At 47.5% G+C, this 19,996-nt stretch overlaps 2 protein-coding genes across 6 annotated transcripts in view; one reads left to right on the top strand and one right to left on the bottom strand.

Annotated features, from left to right (window-relative positions):
• LOC146175394 (alpha-1,6-mannosyl-glycoprotein 2-beta-N-acetylglucosaminyltransferase-like) overlaps positions 1 to 19,996 on the bottom strand; it is a 58,903-nt gene that overhangs the window by 34,540 nt on the left and 4,367 nt on the right. For all 5 annotated transcript variants that reach the window (XM_084581735.1, XM_084581739.1, XM_084581736.1 and 2 more), the window contains exons 2-6: positions 17,860 to 18,143; positions 14,138 to 14,344; positions 11,028 to 11,125; positions 9,303 to 9,402; positions 8,797 to 8,930 (exon numbers count right to left, since the gene is read on the bottom strand). In XM_084581735.1, coding sequence (XP_084437861.1) covers positions 8,797 to 8,930; positions 9,303 to 9,402; positions 11,028 to 11,125; positions 14,138 to 14,344; positions 17,860 to 18,102 — 782 coding nt within the window. In that variant the 5' untranslated portion in view covers positions 18,103 to 18,143. The remainder of the gene's footprint in view (positions 1 to 8,796; positions 8,931 to 9,302; positions 9,403 to 11,027; positions 11,126 to 14,137; positions 14,345 to 17,859; positions 18,144 to 19,996) is intronic.
• On the top strand, positions 1,861 to 2,793 carry LOC146175395 (uncharacterized). The gene has a single exon (XM_084580716.1). The coding sequence runs from the start codon at positions 1,873 to 1,875 to the stop codon at positions 2,791 to 2,793; it is 921 nt and encodes a 306-aa protein (XP_084436842.1). The 5' UTR covers positions 1,861 to 1,872.

The raw sequence follows: 19,996 nt of genomic DNA, 5'->3' as shown, positions 1-19,996 counted from the left end.
TCTCTTAGCGAAGTGATTGTCAGATCCATACGGGCACCGTCGACACTAGTTGTCCGCGGCCAAATATTCCCCAACTAATGACTTCACGGACTGCAGCCCTAGCTCTTAAAAATATTTCTGCATGAAAAAAAAAAAAAAAACCTATGATCAATGCACATTTTCATCCAGCTCGAGCTGCCGATCTCTAAGTAACCATTAGGCGCTAATTTTTTTTCCCATCAGTTCATTAAATTTCACTCGGCTGATTTACTCGGTATCTTCCGCACATCGCTTTGCGTTGTGCCACTGAGTGCAACTTTGGTGGCTCTTCTTTTTAGATTTTTGCTGTTTCTGATGTAGACAGGTGTAGAATAATAGATGATTAGGTCATATGGTAGGAAATGCATGACGCCTAGCTGAGGAACCATGCCGCTTGCTAGGTTTTGACTACTTCTTCGGTGAACGCATGTTTGTAGAATTTAGCGATATATCATCTTCCAAGAAGTGTATGTTGCACACGCTTCATGTCATTCTCAACAATTTGGCTCTCCGGGGTATGTTGTCTCCCAGTTGCAAGACAAACGGCCACTTGGTGGCGGAGAGAAGTGTCTCTTAATTCTCCCAGTTATGCCGGTTCCTCCTAGAATATTATGGCTCAAAACGCATTATGTTTCCTCAGTCCTGACACATTCTGAAAAAGATAACTGAAAGTCACCACCTACCCTCTGAATGATTATTTTCAAAATTTTGCGCTTGATAAACGTCTGGCAGCGCGTGCTACTTGTAAATCGTTTAATAATTCATGGCCAATGCCGGCGCCCACATTGAACTGCAGGGTAACATGTGCAGTACAGCTGAGGATTCGCAGACACTCACACGGAGAAACAGGAAATTTGTATGAAAAAAAAACCCACTAAATTAGTGCACGCAGCTACTGCAGCATCGGTCGCGCTGCCGTATCGGCGTGTAGTTGGCGTGGAGCAAACTTCCACTGCAGCGCCACCTCAGTGCCTAAGCGCAAAGTGCGGCCGCTTTTGGAGGCGCAGTTTCAAAACTGAAAAGGATCTATAAATGATGATAACAGCAATAAAAGCAAATTTCTGCTCACATTAGCAGCTGCCACTGGTGTGGTGCAGCTCATCTGATTTCGTTCTCTAGCTCCGCTGCTAAGACATCGCCAACGTTGCCCCTTCCGTTTACTGTGAGACAATTTGTGAGACAACTGAGCTGATACTAAGGCAGTTTTATGAATATGAAATTTACTATTTCCAAAGCGCTTCCAGCTACGGCTTTGATGCGAAACCGTTTAGGCGTTTAGGCCTAGCGACGACTAGGGCCCAGCACACAGCCAGAGCGCCGTCGTAGACCGCTTTCGCGGGCAGTATCGTTGCGGTAAGCTCGCGGTATCCGATAAGGCAAGCGTTGCTAATTTGCCGTATGCTTTCTTGATGAGGCCAAGCTCGAGCATTTTTCGACGGGCCTTAATATGCCGAGCGAACAATCTGGCGAAAACGTACGGGAGTCAACGAGACTGTAGTAACATATTGCCACGTGCCTAGCACCGCACGACAGCCGTGCTTGGTGCCGATGACGATGAAGTGGTTGTTGGCACGAGCGGCGCGCTGGTGCTGGACACTGTCATCGGAGCTAGACGCAAATCTGACTCTCGGGTCTTACCTTCACGGTACCGTGTACCTTGACGGCTCCCTGTGGCTTGAGTCGTGACACTGGTGGAGGCGCCATTGATGATCCCTTCTCCTGCGGACTACCTGACATGGCCGCCTCTCGTGACCACTCCAGTTCATCGTGTAAGCCGGCGGCTCCGAAGCCTACCCCCCCCCCCCCCCCGAGACCTTCCCTCTTGACGAAGAGCCCCTAGCTTCTAACCTAGCTATGGCAACGACACCGGCCGCCCATACCACGACTGTCCCTTCCACCCCTTCGTCCTGTCTCATCCTTCAGACTCCACGTACCCCTAAGCCATTTCACGGTGAGCAGTTTGAAGACGCCGAGGACTGGCTAGCGCACTACGAAAGGGTTGCGACATTTAACGGCTGGGACAACGCTGCAAAAATGCGAAACGTCTATATCAGCCTTGAAGACGCTGCTCGGACGTGGTTCAAGAACCGTGAGGCCACATTCTCTACGTGGCCGGCCTTCCGAAGCCAACTCCTCGGTATGTACGCCAACAGTGACCGCCGGGAGAACGCGGAGCGTGCCCTGACCTCTCGGCTTCAACGTCAGAATGAAGGGGTCGCAATGTATGTTGAAGACGCCATGCGCCTTTGCCATCACGCCGACCCGTCCATGAGTGAAGAGAAGAAGGTGCAGCACCTGATGCACGGCGTCAAAGATCAGCTTTTTTCCGGCCTCGTGCAGAACCTGCCCACCACCGTCGCGAAGTTTCTGTCTGAAGCTGTGATCATGGAGAAACTGCTACAGCAGCGTTGCAGTCAGTATGCTCGGCCACTGAATTCCCTCTCCGTACCACCGCCGACTGATTGCACCGACTACAATCCCGGGGCAGACCTGAGCTCCCTTCGCGACCTCATTCGCACCATAGCTCGCGAAGAGCTGCAGCAACTCCACGGGACATTTGCCCCAGGTCCGGCTTCTCTGGCCAGCGTCATCCGTGAGGAGGTCCAGAATGCACTTACGCCACCAATAAGTACAGTCGTTCAACCGCCGCACCCGGGCCTCACACAGCCAATGAGTTATGCTGATGTCACACACTGCCCAGCTCTGCTTCCTACTCCTTCTCCTTACAATCCACCCGAGGTCGCTGTACATGCTGCGGAACCGCTGGCCCTCTAGGCATATCGGCGCCAGGCGTCCCGAAAGACTGATATCTGGCATGCTGCAGATAACCGCCCTCTATGCTACAATTGTGGCGAGGCTGATCACTTCTACCGGCAGTGCCATTATCGCCAGATGGGCCTGAGAGGATTTGCTGCCGACAGCCCCCGTCCACGACCCGGTCAACGGCCTCAGGACATCGCCGAGTACGTCACCCGCCAGCGTAGTCCGCCACAATCTCGTCAGTCGCGATCACCTTCCCCACGCCGCTCTTCGCCCTCTGGGCCACGTTATACCGCTGCACACCTTGGTTCTTCGAGCCCTCATCGGGAAAACTAGCTCCGGCAACCTATGGGGGCGAGGCCGCCGCACACCGATTCGCCGCTAAGCTTCCATCGCCGCACCACTCGATTAGCCCCGATGTCGAACGCCAAATTCCCGTCCAGTTTTTGCCACACAGACCAGATCGCTCCGACGTCGTCCGCATCACCGACCATTTATCACCGCCGTGTCGACTGAATCGCCCCGACGCAGACTACACAACTGCCGCCCAGCTTCCTCCGCCGCACCGCTCGCTTCAATACTACCCGCCGTCAACATTGAACCGCCCCGACGCCAACCACCCAACTGCCACCCAGCTTCCGCCGCCGTACCGCTTACTTCACTCCGAACCAACGTCAACAGGCCGTAGTCGGGGCCGGGTCTCCTTGGACATCCCTGTTATCGTCGACACGAAGGAGGTCAGTGCTTTAGTCGATACGGGAGCCGATTATTTCTATCCTTAGCGGGCGGCTTACAAGGACGCTGAGAAAAGTGATGACACCATGGAACGGACCAGACATACGTACGGCAGGCGGACATGTTGTTGCACCACTGGGTATGTGTACGGCTCGGGTTACGGTGCGAAGCTACACATTTGTCGCAACGTTTCTTGTTTTATGCGAATGCTCTCGCGATGTTATTCTTGGCATAGACTTCCTTCGGGAGTATGGTGCACTATAGATCTCCGGAATCGCTTGGTGACGTTTTCCTCTAAACTAGCCACCGAAAAGCATGAGTACCGTGGGTCCCATTTCACGCTGCGAGTCGCCGATGATAACCTCACAGTGCCACCACGCGCCAGCATCCTCGCCAGAGTTACCTGTGACGAGCCACATCACGGCCTCTGAGTTGTTGAGCCTAATGTGTCCCTCTCACTCGCTGTGGGAGTTTCTGTGGCAAGAGGTCTTTGTTTCTTTCGTGGCAGAGACGGAGGTGCTCGTCTCCAATTTCTCCAATGAACATCGACATCTGTTCAGTGGCAAAGCGATCGCTTACGTTGATCATCTGCAAGAAGTCGCCGAAGGTTTTGCTTCTGAGGAAGCTACGCCTAGCACCGAACCGGACGATGCCGTACACGCTGTCGACATCAATCCTAGCCTTTCCTCCGCTGAAAAGAGGCAACTCCAAGATCTATTGCTGGAGTTTCGTGCATGCTTCACGTCTTCGTCTTAAGTGCAGCAAACGTCGGTCATTAAACACCGGATTATCACGCATGAAGGCACTCGACCTATCCATCAACAGCCCTATCGTGTGTCTCCTCGGGAAAGAGAAGCTATCCAGCAGCAAGTCAAAGAGATGCTTGCCGATGGCGTCATTCAGCCGTCAAGCAGCCCATGGTCATCCCCGGTCGTCCTCGTCAAGAAGAAAGACAACACTGCGTTTCTGCGTTGACTACTGGAAGCTTAACAGTATGACAAAGAAGGATGTCTATCCGCTTTCACGGATCGACGACTCTCTCGACCAACTTCGCCAAGCCAAGTACTTCTCCTCCATTGACCTCAGGAGTGGTTATTGGCAAATCGAAGTTGATGAGATGGACCGTGAAAAAACTGCCTTCGTAACACCAGATGGGCTCTATGAATTCCGCGTCCTCCCATTCGGGCTCTACTGTGCTCCTGCCACCTTCCAGCAGATGATGGACACTGTGCTCACAGGTCTTAAGTAGCAGACATGCCTTGTTTATCTCGACGACATGATAATCTTTTCACCGACGTTCACGGAACACCTGCGCCACCTGAGGACTGTTCTCGAAGCTGTCCTGTCTGCCAACCTTTCTCTCAAGCCCCAAAAGTGCCACTTCGAGTTCACCGAATTGAAGTTTCTTAGGCACATCGTGAGTGCCGATGGCATTCGAGCTGACCCTGAGAAACTTGCTGCCGTTGCTGCCTTTCCCGTCCCCGCCCACAAAAAAGCAGTTTGACGGTTTTTGGGGCTATGCTCCTATTATTGTCGCTTTATCAAAAACTTCGCACAGATGGCCAGCCCTCTGACACTCCTGACTTGAGATGACGCATCCCGAGCAGCCGATGGCTTTCGACGAGTTACGACGGCGGCTCCAGTCACATCCGATCCTGGCATATTTCGACGATGATGCCGACACAGAGTTACACACGGATGCGAGCAAAGTCGGCCTTGGTGCCGTTCTAGTTCAGCACCAAGACGGGGTCGAGAAAGTAATTGTCTACGCCAGCCGTGCACTTTCCCGTGCTGAGTGCAACTATTCCACCACCAAAAAAGAATGTTTGGCAGTAGTGTGGGCCGCTGCCAAGTTCTGCCCGTATCTTTATGACCGACCGTTTCGTGTCATCACTGGTCATCACTCGCTGTGTAGGCTGAAAAACTTAAAGGATCCTTGTGGCCGCTTAGCATGTTGGGCAATGTGCCTGCAGGAGTTCGATTTCGATGTTATTTAAAAGTCTGGCCGAAAGTACACCGATGCTGATAGCCTATCCCGCGCGCCCGCCGGCCCTCCTTCGTCAGATGCCACCGACGACGATAGCTTCCTTGGAGCAGTCACTACGTCCGACCTCGTTTCCAAACAGCGTGCCGACGGCGAGCTGCGACTGTTAATTGACCATCTTGAAGGTGGGCACTCTACAATACCCCGGTATCTTGCTCGGGGGCTGTTGTCATATTGCCTCCGCAATGGGGTGCTTTATAAGAATTCTACGTCGAGTGCAAAAACATACCTGCTAGTCATACCGGCTGATCTAAGGCACGAAATCCTCCTGGCCTGCCACGACGAACCAACTTCAGGGCATCATGGCTTTACACGCACCCTAAACTGAGTCCGGCAGAACTATTACTGGCCACATCTTTCTCCCAGCGTTAGACGTTACGTACAGACTTGTGGACAATGCCAGCAGCGAAAAAAAACCCCGCTCAAGCCATCCGGCATGTTACAATCTATCGAACCACCCCTCACACCCTTCGAGCAAGAGGGCATGGACCTTTTAGGCCCATTTCCTTTATCCTCGAACAAACACAAGTGGATCGTAGTCGCCACAGACTACTTAACACGCTATGCTGAAACGAAGGCCCTTGCCCGAGGTACTGCCGGCGAAGTTTCTCGATTCTTAATGAACGACATTGTGCTCAGACACGGTGCACCGTCGACCATCATTACTGACCGAGGAAAGGCGTTTACAGCTCGGCTACTGCGGGACACCTTAACTCTCACCCATACCGAGCATCGCACAACAACAGCGTATCACCCTCAGACAAATGGATTAACGGAACAACTAAACAAAACTTTGGCGGACATGATCTCAATGTACATCGACGTTGAACATAAAATGTGGGACAAGCTCCTGGCGTATGTCACCTTCGTCTACAATACGGCGCCGCACGAAACCACGAAGTTAACACCGTTCCGTCTAGTATATGGCAGGAAGGCCCGCATGATGTTGGACGCGATGCTCCCGTGCGGAGATGAAGCGATCGAACCCAATGCCGCCCATTTCGCAGAGCAGGCCGAGCAAGCCCGTCAGCTGGCCCGCTTGCACATCAAGGAGCAGCATGCCACCGACGCTCGACATTATAACCTTCGGCACAGAGAAGTCCATTACGAACCAGGGAACGAAGTGTGGGTGTGGACATCCGTGCGCCACAAAGGCTTGAGCGAGAAAATGCTCCACCGCTATTCCGGACCCTATAAGGTCCTGCGCCGCGTAAACAGCGTTAGAAGATGGAACTGCGACCGTCAGTGTTCGGCATCAGCGGCCTGAAATTGTGCATGCGGTGCACTTAAAGCCGTACTTTTCGCGTGACTGAGCGCTTCCTGCAAGTGAGACCTTGAGTTATTGTACAGTTCACCTCACACTGTAATTTTCTTTAATCCTCTCACCTTGTCATCGGGACGATGTTTTCCTTTCACGGGGGAGATAATGCCACGTGCCTAGCACCGCGCGACAGCCGTGCTTTGTGCCGCCGCCGACGAAGCGGTTGTTGGCACGAGCGGCGCGCTGGTGCTGGACACCGTCATCGGAGCTAGATGCAAACCTGACTCTCGGGTCTTACCTTCACGGTACCGTCTACCTTGACGGCTACCTGTGGCTTGAGTCGTGACAATATGCTTCGGCGTAGGGTGATAGTCGAAGGTTCTATAAAAGCGCCGTCGGACAGTACACTAGATACTGCCTATTTTATGTGTTGCTCTTGACACTTGCTTTAGTGCGAAAGTGTATGTTGTTGAAACTCGTACGAGTTTCACAGTCGAGCGCAGACATGCGCACCTTCCGTACCCTTTCGTAAACAAACGCCGCCGGCACTGCCGCTAACTTCGTAATTGGTAGTCCCAATCAACAGGTTGTTTACAATGGATGCTAGACATGAATGTCAATTGAAAGGCTGCTTTCGTTTGCAGCGCAGTCATCTTCGCAACATATTGAAGGCGCACCGACATTTGCATATCAATCGCAGTCACCAAAATTTGGAAATGGCCTTAGCTTCGGTCATGTAGCAGCGCGTCGAAATAATGACATTAACCTGAACCAATGTCATTCGGTGGGTTTGCTTGCTTTCTGCGTCGAACGAAACGGCATTGTTCAACCAGATGCTAACTAATCGCACACTGGTTTTGAAAGGTGATCGTTGTCACAGCAGCAAGCATAGCAAGCTACGGATCACAGTCCTCCAACATGGATGGAAGTGGCAAGCGTTTGTCGCTTGTTATCGGGCACAGAAAAAAACCACACTGCTTTAAGAATTCGCGGCAACTCGAGATTGCCTATACATCGAACAAAAAAGCATGGATGACCCGCAGTATTTTCCGCAGTTGGCTGCAAGAACTTGAAGAGGACATGAAAGAATCCGGACGACACGTGTGCCTCATCCTCGACAGCTACTCCGCGCATTACGGCCGCCGTCGTTCTCGTGAAGCATAACTGGAAACTTACACAAATGTGTTCTTGGGAAGGTATTATGTATATTCGAAAAACCAACTGCGCAGCAATTCTTCCCAAACATTGCTAAATGTTGGCAGCGGCATTATATCCGTTAAACTGCGACCAAAGACAAAAACACAACGCGCGTGCATAAACGCTGACATGAAGAGCGCCCGACCGAGCCCGCCTACACTTCGCGGCGCTTTGGCGACAGGTGGCGTTGTCGGCGTTTTGCGCATCGCATATAGTTTCACAAATTAAATGGTTTTGAGTCACATTTTCAAACTTCAGCTGGGCGCACGGCTGTGCACCTTTTGTTGCACACGTGCCTCACATGGAAGATGGCGTGCTCCCACTGCACGAGAGCTGGCATGTCTGAGCCAAGTGGTAGGTGAAGTCATGCTGGTGCCTCTATGATGCTCTGCCCTTTCTGGTGCACTTTCAATGCCGGCCCCCGTACTCCACTAACTCTCTCTTCCACTGCCCTTTGTAGTCCTATTTCTTTGCGCTCCTCTCATACCCTCTCCACTTCTTGCCATCTCCACGGCTCTGATTTTTTTGTACCATCTGGCATGAAACTATGTCTATCAGTTTTGTATTAATGGGACATGCAAGGCGTCTACTGTAATAAATGGGTGTGTGGATGGTAGTGTCACTTCCAAGTATGTATGACCAAAAGTCAACGAAACAAAGATCAAAGGCTGGCAACCATCTTGGATCTGCCAGAGTCGAATGCACCTGAGGCTTTACTGCCATCTACGTGCCAACTTAAAGGGAGCCAAAAAGGAGTTGCTGCCAGGAAAAATGAGCTTACTTGGTCCTTTGTTCAGTCTCCATGAGTCGCATGACGTGTAGAAAATCAGGTGCAGCGTAGTGGTCTTCTTCCAAAAGAATGAATGGTCCGGCATGATCGCGTGTGATGTTTAGACCATCCATTACACGATTCATCTGAAAAGAACAAAAGCATGGCTGTCATAAAACCGTGGTGCCAAAAGAGGCATTCTCTATCACCAAGCACTCACTGCTTCAACTTACATGGAACAAGTCACCTGGAAAGGGTGATGAGAGAGAACAATATGAAAGTCATTCAGTATCCTTGCTACTATAGAACCCTATATATGCTTATGCAGCCTTCTTGTCCAGCTAGATGAAGTAAGAAGCTTCATGGTGAAGAGCTACGCGACCTTAAAAGGTATCACTGCAGAACCAGGAGGGCCCAATGGATCATTTCAGACCCGCCACACCACAGTTTCCATAATAAAACAGCGCCGAGACTCTGGAGAAAAAAAAAGAAATCAATGAGTAAAACACAGGCCCTACCTTCCACCACCAATGATGCTTTGTTTGAGAAAACTTTGCTTCCCGATAGTGGCCAAAGCTGTCTGGGTGCTCGGCATTGTTGCAGCCCAGCTTGAGTGCCCTGCAAGTGCACGAGGACAGCAACCACTGCATTTACAGAAGGTATATCCACTACTTGTTTCAGGGCCTCAAAGAACACAGATTTGAAGGTTTCGAAACAACAAAAGGACATTTTGCACGCACGATGACAAGCTCATAAAAATCCACTCAGCAATTATGCATTAGTGTCCACCCGAGTGCAGCCATGTCCCTATATACAGCTTTGCAGTTGAAGAAAATTGGTCCTGGTCCTAGATTTGGACCCGGAACTACCACACATCAAAGACAGCCACTCTTGAAGGACTTATACTGCAGGCATTTTAGCTGGACAGTTGGAAACCCCTCCAGCCACAGTGTTTTCCCACTTTTTGAGAAAAGCGGCCCTTCACTACCGATTGGCATGCAAACTAATGTGCCTGCTTGTGCCTCGTCTCACCACATCGTCACTCATCACAACCTTCTTTCTTCTCCTCTTCCTGTTCCCCAGCTGAGTGCAAGCAAGCCAGATATTCATCTTAACTGCCAAGCCCTGCCTTTCCTATCAATAACCTCATCTATCTGTTCATTAGGAAACTTGACCATTCACATATGCCAAAGCCAGCATTCTTACGCCTAAACAGTGCATCCAGGCCTCAAGACAACCAATTCATAATTCAGTGCAGAACGGCGATAAGTAATTTTTAATCTTTTTAGTAATTTCTGCGTAGCAAAGTGCCATGATAGTAGAAAAATGTCGCATCTGCATGCTAAGATTTGCAAATAAAACATCCAACAGATTAGAAAATTCTACTTTCGTTCAATTGGTCCGCATAGAAAGGACATAGCACAGATTACCAAGCACACTCTTCTGTGAAATATTCTTCACACTCGCACGTATGCAAAAAAAGACATGTCGTCTGCAACATCAACAAAACCAACTGGCTCGAACGGCAGAGGGACACAGTTCCAACAAGTTGAAAATTTTTTGCTCTGTCGCTGCCGCTCGTCGCTGAGATCGCTTAATCGCTTGCATGTGAGCTAGCTGGCCTTAAAGCTTTTTTTTTTTCAAATTCTCGAGTATAAAAGTGGAGGGTGAGTTCATTATGCAAGTGAGTTGATTATGCGACAAATACGGTATCGTTTTTTCGCATCGTAAGTGTCGTCCCAAGCCGATTTCTGTATATCGAATTATCGATACATCGAACTATTTCGCGATCCCCTTCGAGTTCAATATATCCGGGTTCGACTGTATAACTTATTTTTGCCCAAAGGGGATCGCGAGTTGGAGGGTCGACTTATAATCGGAGTCGACTTAATTAGATAATTAATCATCTAATCATCAGGCTCTATAATGTACATAATGTCTGCCTTGCCGCACAATCCACCTGAAGAGACTGCACCAATATCTTTCAAATCTTTTAAAAGAAAATTTTGTTGAATAGTCTAAAATGCACTGTAAAACTGTACACAGTTGTTGGACACTACTTGTATGTAATGTCAGCAGGTGGCAGCTGTTATCAGTGTTACTAAAAATTCTTGCGCATTTTTTATGTTTCGTTCATTGTTGCTGAACACGAGTGGCATGAAAAGACTTCATGCATGCTATGAACAGCTGACAGTGTAAGAAGTGAGTAAAGCAACAAATTGTAATACAAAACAAGCACTCACTCCTCTTTCTTGATATTCCGTGGGCAGTCATTTGGGTGCTGGCCAGGAAACTGGTTTGGATACAGTTGGATCGCATGGGGAAGAAATATCTGCATCATCTAAGGAAAAAAAAAGGGAGAAAATGATGGGTACTCCTCTCGTGCAAGCTGAAGCCACTGCAAAAGGCCAGAAGGCATCCTGACTAGAACAACTTTCCTCATCAAAACAGAGAGCTAACAAGCATCCAACAATGTCATTCAATACACCTCTTTTTGCCTTTTCTTCTTCAGGCAAGCGCACGTTTAACCTTTTCGCTGTCTGGTGTTTCCGGCAGTGACGCATCCCCAGTGTCGGCTTGGTTTCAAGGAATGAGCATATGTGAAAATGAGCATAGCTATTTATTTTTTATTATGATTGTTATACAAATAACATAGCGCTCGTGTTGTGTTCTTCTACTCTTGGTCCTCGTTTTTCGCGCTACCTTCAAAATGAATAGGTAATGGAATATGCACATTTCAGCGTTTAGCAGGTGTTGTTAATTAACATCATCATCAGCCCGACTATAAATGAGATAAATGAGGATAATGTAAGAAAAAAACACTGCTCGATACTTCTTGAGAGTCAGAATCAGAGCTCGGCTCGTATTGATAATCAGAAGAGCCATCGCTCCAGACCGCAGTTGAAGGTACCGCGCGTTTCGAAAGCAACCGCGCGCACGGAGGGTGCACTTTCAGTGGCTCGCACAACGAAGAGAAATGGCACGTTGTGAAATCAGGATGACAGAGGGAGATGGAAAGAGGCTAAAACAACCTCCTTCACTGCTGCTAGCCGCATGCAAGGGCGCGGCGAGAGAGAGAGCAAAACAGTGATCGAGTCATGTGTCGACCTATTGGAGAGGCAACGGTGTGCGCCCCTGAACTTGACACATTGTAGCAGACATGCCAACAGAAAAAAATAAAAACCTGCAAACCTGCGGCAGATGGCAGAACAACCCATGAACCTGTAACCGCACGCGCGCGCCTGATCGTTTAGCGCGGAGTGAACGCGCCCCCCCCCCCCCCCCCCCCCCCCCCCCAGTAAAGAAGGTGGCGGGGATGAGAGCGGTTGCTCCATACTTTCCAATATATGCATACTAACACAGCGCGCGGTGAAAATTCGGACTTTTAGAAAGATTTGACAGATGGCGCAGCCAGTCCAAGCGTGCCAGCTTCGCGTTCAGGCACGAAGTTTTGAACGCACAATAGAGAATGTACCAGTACGTTCGTGACAGCAAAAGAGTTACCTGCATTCATAACCACCTGCGAATGTTTCATGTCTGTCTCACTTTGCCTAGTCTTTTTTTCTACACCAAGTTCTTCTTAACCTGCTCAACCAATTCACCCAGCAGCATGCTTTAACCCTTTGACAGTTTTTTGGCGCACAGTTACTGCGGCCGCATTTTGTCCCGCGGCGTTTTTGCCGTTCGGGTACTGCGCTAAACCCATAGCGTTTCAAAATTCAAAAATTTAACACTCGTGGTGAGTTTTTTTCGGAATAATTCACAGTCACAGGGTTAATGAACATCCTTATGGCTGCATCAATGCATTTCTTCGTCCACAGAATTGTGTGCACTGGGGTTGGTGCATTAGCTTCTGCGCATGATAACCTGCTTTGAGTCTATTGAAATAAGTCTACACGGAAAATTAAAGAGCACTGCAGAATCTGCATTGGGGTAATGCGAAAGCATGGATGCTGCTTTTGGTTGCTTCTGGTTGCTTCGTTACTTAATTCACTTCTTGTTTACGCATTTTAGTCTTTGGTACTTTTAAATTACGTGCCAATCCCTTCCTATGCCCTTTTTTTACTCTACTTCCGTTTGTGTGACGTCACATCCTTGACGTCACATTAATTCACTTGTCTACCCATTTTAGTATTCAGTACTTTCAAATTGCATGCCAATCCCTTCCTATGCCCTTTTTTTGACTCTACTTCCGTTTGTGTGACGTCACATCCTTGACGTCACATTAATTCACTTGTCTACCCATTTTAGTATTCAGTACTTTCAAATTGCGCGCCAATCCCATCCTATGCTTCTTCTCGGCTCTACTTCTGGTTGCGTGACGTCACATCCTTGACGTCACCTTAATTGACTGCCTTGATTAACTACTTCAGTCTTTGGTACTTTCGAATTGCGCGCCAATCCTTTCATATGCCCTTTTTCGGTTCGACTTCAGGTTGGGTGACATCACATTCTTGACGTCACCTTAATTGACTGATTTAATTAACTATCTTTGTATTTATATACATTCAAATGTGGCGCGAAGCCATTGGCTAATGAGACCATTTTCGCCTTTACATTTTGCCTCTAATTATTATTTGTTTTGTCAATTGACTGGCCTTTTATTAATTTTTTTTTATCATTTCACTGGCCAATTAAAGACCAGTCAATTGATAAAAAAAATTAATGAAAGCATTGTTGTCAGGCAAAAGCATTCATTAATGTTTTTTTATTAATTGACTAGCCCTTCCTAATTTTTTTATCTGATTAATTTATTTGCCAAATTATTTTTTGGGGCACAACATTACATCACCCTCTATCAAATGTCACCACTCATTAACCTCTACCCCTTCTCAATTACTCACAACTATTGCGGACAAGTTTTACATTTTTTGCTTCTAATTAATTACCTAATTAACTTATTAGCATAATTATTTTTTCGGCAGCATTACATCACCCTCTATCAATTGAAACCACTTCTCAATTACAACTGCTGCGGACACGATTTTGCTGACGCGGTCTGCGGACGCGATCTGCAGACGGACACGGCATGCGGACAGACATCTGTGAACATAGCGAAGTAATGCAATTTAATCCATCTGATTTGACTGCACTGGACTCATTTTATTAGTATTCTGTCTCCTTTCCCAACTGTGCTGCTCTGAACATTCTCTACCCTCCACTCAAAACAACTGACCTATTGTCAAACTCCATTTACAGCATTTCAGCAAGCCATAAGAAACAGCAAGTGATGTTAAGAAACACAAGGAAGGGCAGACAAGGGTGTTTCAAGGCGCATCCCAATAGTATTCTACCCAAATACGGCTTAAAATGGTGTCATGCATGGCAACAATGTCATCCGACATGTACATACCTTACAGAAGTCGACCTTGTAAGGTAGACTTTCAACAACAGGACTGTATTCATCATGACTGAAGATGAGCAGGGTGCGGTTGATGTCGCGTGCGGTGCGCAACGAGTCCAGCAAGGAGACCAGGTAGTGCCATCTATTGTGCACCTGGATCACTACCACAGGATCACCAGGTAGCAGGGGGCCAAACAGCTCCAGGTTGTGAACAGTCTGAGGATGTAAAAACATAACGCTAAAGTGTACTGACCAACAAAATCTCACCTGCTCATGCACTATGAATGGCAATAAAGACAAATGTGCAGTGCAGAGTGAAACCTAAATTAATATGTATTGAGTGGCGTAGCGGTAGAATATCCGCCTCGCATGCAAGAGGACCGGGTTTCAAATCCCGGTACCGTGCAATTCTCCACCGGATTTCAAAAAAAAAGAAAAAGAAGAAAAAAAAGAAATCCGCGTGTCGATGGAATTGCATAAACAGGTTTGAGGTGCGACCTGATGCCGGTGAACACCTCCGGCAACGCACTCCCTCACCAGAACAGAAGTTCGCCACCCTGGTGCAGTAATTGGCCGCAACCTCCCATGATAAGCTCCATAAGCTCCATAAAACCCCGGCCCTCAGTCACCAGCGGCTGCGGAACAACTGACTACGGCGGCGGTCAGACCTGTGACGCAGCAGGGGGTGCGAACAATCCCTGGCTCCGCTGCACAGGCCACCAATAGAACCTGACCCTGGCAACGTTTAACGCTAGAACCCTAGCTGGTGAAGCTAGTTTAGCATTGCTGTTAGAGGAACTAGAGGGTATGAAATGGGATATCATAGGGCTTAGTGAGGTTAGGAGGCCGACTGAGGCATATATTGTACTGAAGGATGGGCATGTACTGTGTTATCGAGGTTTACCAGAGAGGCGACAACTAGGAGTAGAAATGGGCATGGGCAGGACATGTAGTGCGAAGAGAGGATAACCGATGGTTGCTTAGGGTAACAAACTGGATTCCAAGAGAAGGAAAGCGTAGCAGGAGGCGGCAGAAAGTTAGGTGGGCGGATGAGGTTAGGAAGTTTGCAGGGGTCAAGTGGATGCAGCTAGCACAGAACCGGGTTAAGTGGAGAAATATGGGAGAGGCCTTCGCCCTGCAGTGGGTATAGTCAGACTGATGATGATTATGATGATGATGAGAGTTCCTGCGGCAGTGTGGTAGCCTCTAGGAGCAACGTTCGCCGGCTGCACGATAATTATGATGATGATGATGATCTATTGCTGTTTTTCTGCCATTTTTCCCGAGACAGAGTAACTACGTTAGAATCACGTGACCAAGAAGCAGCGATTGGTCCATGCGTTCACGAGGTATGAGATGTAGGCAGGCCATCATTACCGTCGTCGTCGACGCCATTTGTGTTAGCTGTGTCGTGCGTTCAGTTTACATTTGTTTGTACTTGCGGTTCTGCTTCAGTGACGCATTTCACCATGTCCAAGAAGTGGAAAGCGTTGTCGTTAAAAGAAAAACTTGACATCCTTTCAAAAGTCAACGAAAATCCGCAAAAGAAACGTGGACCTGCCATGCAAATTTTGTTTGCCCGTCTCCACACTGAACATGATTGTCGGTAAGCGAGAGGAAATTCAGAACATCCAACTTCCATGTCTTCGGTGCCAGTGTGAAATAAACAAGGGACGCGCAGCTTGACAAAATGAAAGAGATGACCAGAGCCTTTTTAACAGTTCTTCACCCTTCTGGATGCCCAAATGCATGCCGAGAACTGTAAAATTCTTCTCTTTCTCAATATTTGTGCAGCAAACCTTGCTGATACTTTGTGGCTACAGAATGTGAAAGTTATCTCCTTCCCGCCCAACTGCACCAGACACTTGCAACCCCTCGATGCAGGCATAATAAAAACATTGTTTCACTTTAGGAGCTTATTAGTGCGACATCTCTTGGCACAAATCGACTGGAAAGACGCAAGTTTGAAGGTGGACGTTCTAGATGCCATTCATTATTTGGCTATATCATGATGTTGCGTCAAACCGGAAACAATTACAAACTGCTTCAAGAAGTGCGGCTTCTTTTTGTGTGCCTGGCGATGCCGTAGAGAACGAAGATGACGGCACCGGGATTGACATCCTGGATTGGGGTGATCTCAACGTAGACATGTCTCCGGAAGAATATGTATTGGCGGGTGACCAGCTGGCAGCATGCGAATTACGCAGTGTTTAAGATATAGCCGATTTTACCGCTGAAGAGGAGAGTGATGGGGATGATGACAACCAAGACGCTGGAAACTGCAGCAATGATTGTCACCTGTCGTCTACTGAAGGTGCACTCAAAGCTTTGGATGCGCTTTGTAGTTTTGTCCCGTGTGCGAGACAGTGATGAAACTGCTTCTCGGAGTTTCAAAAAAGCTTGCTGCAAGACATCAAAAAACAAAACGTCCAGCACAAAGTGACGGATCAGTTTAAAGAGTTTTAATAAAATCAAGTTTTGTACCAAGTATGCATGTATTTGCAGTCTTTTGGAGCCTCTTCGGATAATACGATTTTCGGATATGTTTTTATTTTCAATTACCGTGAGAATCGTATCAACGAGATTCCATTGTAAATTATTTCATTGTGCTATCATCCTCGGGGCTTGGTGGCAATATTCATGGCTTACCCTTTGGGGACTAAGTAAGAAAGCTGAAACAGGAATTTCAATCAGGCTAACGCCGACACTCGTTTAGAGGTGGCATACCAAGAAGGCGCAGCTGTTCTTTGTTGTACACTTTCAAGTTTCTTTATTAATCCACTTTCCACGGGATTCTTCTATATATTCTAATGTCGCATATTCTAATGTTGGTCGCACTTAAATTAAAATTATAAAACTATGGACTGTTTGCTGTGATTTCAACTTCCCTAAGCAAAGTATCTTATCTCAAAGATAAAAAAAAGTGGGTGTGGGTAAACAACATGGCTGCCCAACATACAATTCCTCACATTTTAACTGTAAGCAGATATCCATGCTACTGTCAATTAATCTGCATTCCATCTGTAATGGCCCTAAAATGAATTGATCTACATATAATTCAAAGAACAGACAAGCTCCCTGTACAGCCATTCCCTACAAATTCCAGTCACATCAACTCCAGAGGTTTTTCGACATTTGTGCATTCAGGTAAAAACCTTATTTTAGGTTTTTCTCTCCACTCTAATGCATTCTACTAAATTTGGGCGCCGTGCGATAATTCATTCACGTGCAACTTGATTTTAAAAGATGCAGGTTTTGTGGCCACAGTTCAGATGATTTGTGTGGGCGACAGCGCATTTGTAATGTCACCATTATACCTGCGTTACTGCGCACTCCTCGCGTGATCATGAAATGTTGAGGCCTGCATTAGACTCTCGGTTATTTTATATACTGCATCATGATTTAAAGACTTTATTTCCACAATCCAAAGAGCATGTGAGTGTTTTTTCAATACTGTATGTGACGTCACCATTCTGTCAACTGGAACATCGTTTCTGGCCATGAAACAAGTTTTGGTTTCGATTTGCTGTGTTTTCAATTTAAACATACAGTTCTACTTGGAATTTCTAAAAAAAGGTTTTTTGTATCGGAGTCAGGACACATCAAGGAATATAATGCAATGCAATCAATAACTCACAACCCCCCAGCCCCCCCCTCGAGTTGCCCTTTAATATATAAGGACTTGGTCAGTAACAAGATCACAGGAGCTGCGTTTAATACATTTGACCTACCTGTGCCTGGTTAAGCTGTGCTACATATTCACGCAGGATCTCCAGCTCGCGCGTGCTGTTGAACAGGGTCCATGTGAGGTTGGGCTGGGCGGCGGCGGAGGAACCAGGCACAAAGCCGTCCTCGATGGTGACCTGCCCCAGCAGGGTGAGGCGGGCCTGAAGCCACACAACAGTGACCAGGCAGGCAGCCGCCAGGAACCGGAGGGGCCGCACCCTCCGCAGCTGCCGAGTCACCCACCCCATTCGCCACCAACAGGCGAGACACGGCCTGTGGCGCACCTCACCTGTGAGAACAATCCCAGTTACCTTCGTGGAATGTCAACAAGACCCAGAAAAATTCCAACAGGTCAGCAGCATTATCAGGCCCCACTGAGTATGCTTCTTCTTCTTCTTCTTCTTTTTTTTTTTTTTTTTTTTTTCTTGCACTCTGGGCATGGCAATAAGGTGTGCTTTTTTGCTCTGTGTGAAGCATAAAATAAGCTCTAGAATTCTGTCTGCTGAGATACGCACTGTTGATAACTGCGCACAGAAGCTGAGAATGCGACAAAATCCCGTTTGGTTGCGAGGGTAAATTTAGATGAAACAAGAGTCGCCGAACAGTGAAAAAAAAAAAAAGGTTTCTGTTCACGCTTCAGCTCCCAGCACAGGCACCTTGTTCGCAAAGGTCTACTATTGTCAACAATGCCCCCGTGCTGGGAGCCAGGTCATTTTCAAATGTCAATTTCAAGAAGTCATTTTTTTCCGCAATTTTCTGCCCTTCAGAGCCCTGTCCTTCTACAATTGAGGCAAAAAAAAAAAGGAAATTTCTGAGCAGTAGGCAGAGGCACACACTGCCTGGTGTCAATTAACATTTTACATGGGAATAGGAACCAAGGCAAACAGACAAGCGTATTTGCACACAAAGAACACCATACAGTCAGACCCTAATAGCATAAACTCAATATGCAGCATTTTTTTTCTTTTGTGCTGAGCTTAATATACACACCCAGTGAGCACTATTCCGCTCCCACTTACATACCCCACTCATCAGACTCGCATGCTGAGGCCAGTGGTGCTTGCCCACTGAGTGCATTTCATTTAATTTTGACCACAGTGACAGTGCAGATGATGAATATGGTTTAGGAGTTAAGCTGCTGATAGCCCTTACTAATGTTAGTTTGGGTTGGTTTATGTGTTCGAACATCACGTCCCAAAGTAGCTCAGACTATGAGATGCCATAGTGGAGGGCTATGGAGTAATTTCGACCACCTGGGGTTCTTCACCAACATTCACCAATATCGCACAGCACATGGACGCTTTGCTTGTCACCTCGATGCAAAAGCGGCCGCCGAGGCCGGGATTCGATCCCTCATCCTTGGGCATAGCGCCCGAACCACTGCATCACCACAGTGGAGCAAATTCTAAGTTAGTGCTGCACAGTAAACCAAATATGAAAATGTTCACTTGCATACATCGAGACCAATTTTCAGACTGATTCAAATGAGTATCATATTAGGGCCAATTAGAGCTGCTGTCCAAATGGGAGGTGCTTTGCATGATAGCTAGGTCCAATTGCACTATCCAGCTAAATTACGATATTTTAACTGGTGTATTGTTAGGTCCGATTGGGAGTCCAACTGGAATATTGGAATGAGAATCTCAAATGGAATAAACTGGGAGCCCACTTGGTCAGTCCAACTGGAACAAGGATTCCAATGAGAATCAGCTGTGTTCCATTGGAGCCAATTTGGATTCCAGTTGGTTAAAATATGTTCATGTTTTTTGCTTTTTACTGTGAGGCTATTATCAGACTCAGACGGGTGCTGCAGAATTACATTAAATTTACAGTTTGGAGTATCTCCGCTATTTTCTCTGCATTATGTGAAACAACCATGAACATCAATCAGTGTGTTAAATCTCAATTTGACTCTCACGCTGCATCAGGTCAAGAAATTTAAATATGTTTCTGTAACCTGTTCCAGATAACAAATCAAAGACTGCAGCAAAGGGAAGGTATACCACATGCAGCTACAACAAATGCACAGAGCCCATCACTCTAGAGAACAAAAAAAAAAGAAGGAATTTGGCCTACGTGTGGCAGAACGGAAGCACAGCAGCAACAGGTGGTGGAAGCTTTAAACCTCAATTACAACCTCGC

Source organism: Amblyomma maculatum, chromosome 10 (assembly GCF_055883805.1).
Source record: "Amblyomma maculatum isolate TAMU_Amacu chromosome 10, ASM5588380v1, whole genome shotgun sequence".
Lineage (NCBI taxonomy): Eukaryota > Metazoa > Arthropoda > Arachnida > Ixodida > Ixodidae > Amblyomma > Amblyomma maculatum.
Note: the sequence above shows the minus strand (reverse complement) of the source record. Positions and strands in the feature narration are given on the sequence as shown.

Bases quoted from the DNA above. Each gene is read 5' to 3' on its own strand.
- LOC146175395 (XM_084580716.1), top strand. From the start codon at position 1,873: ATGGCAACGACACCGGCCGCCCATACCACGACTGTCCCTTCCACCCCT.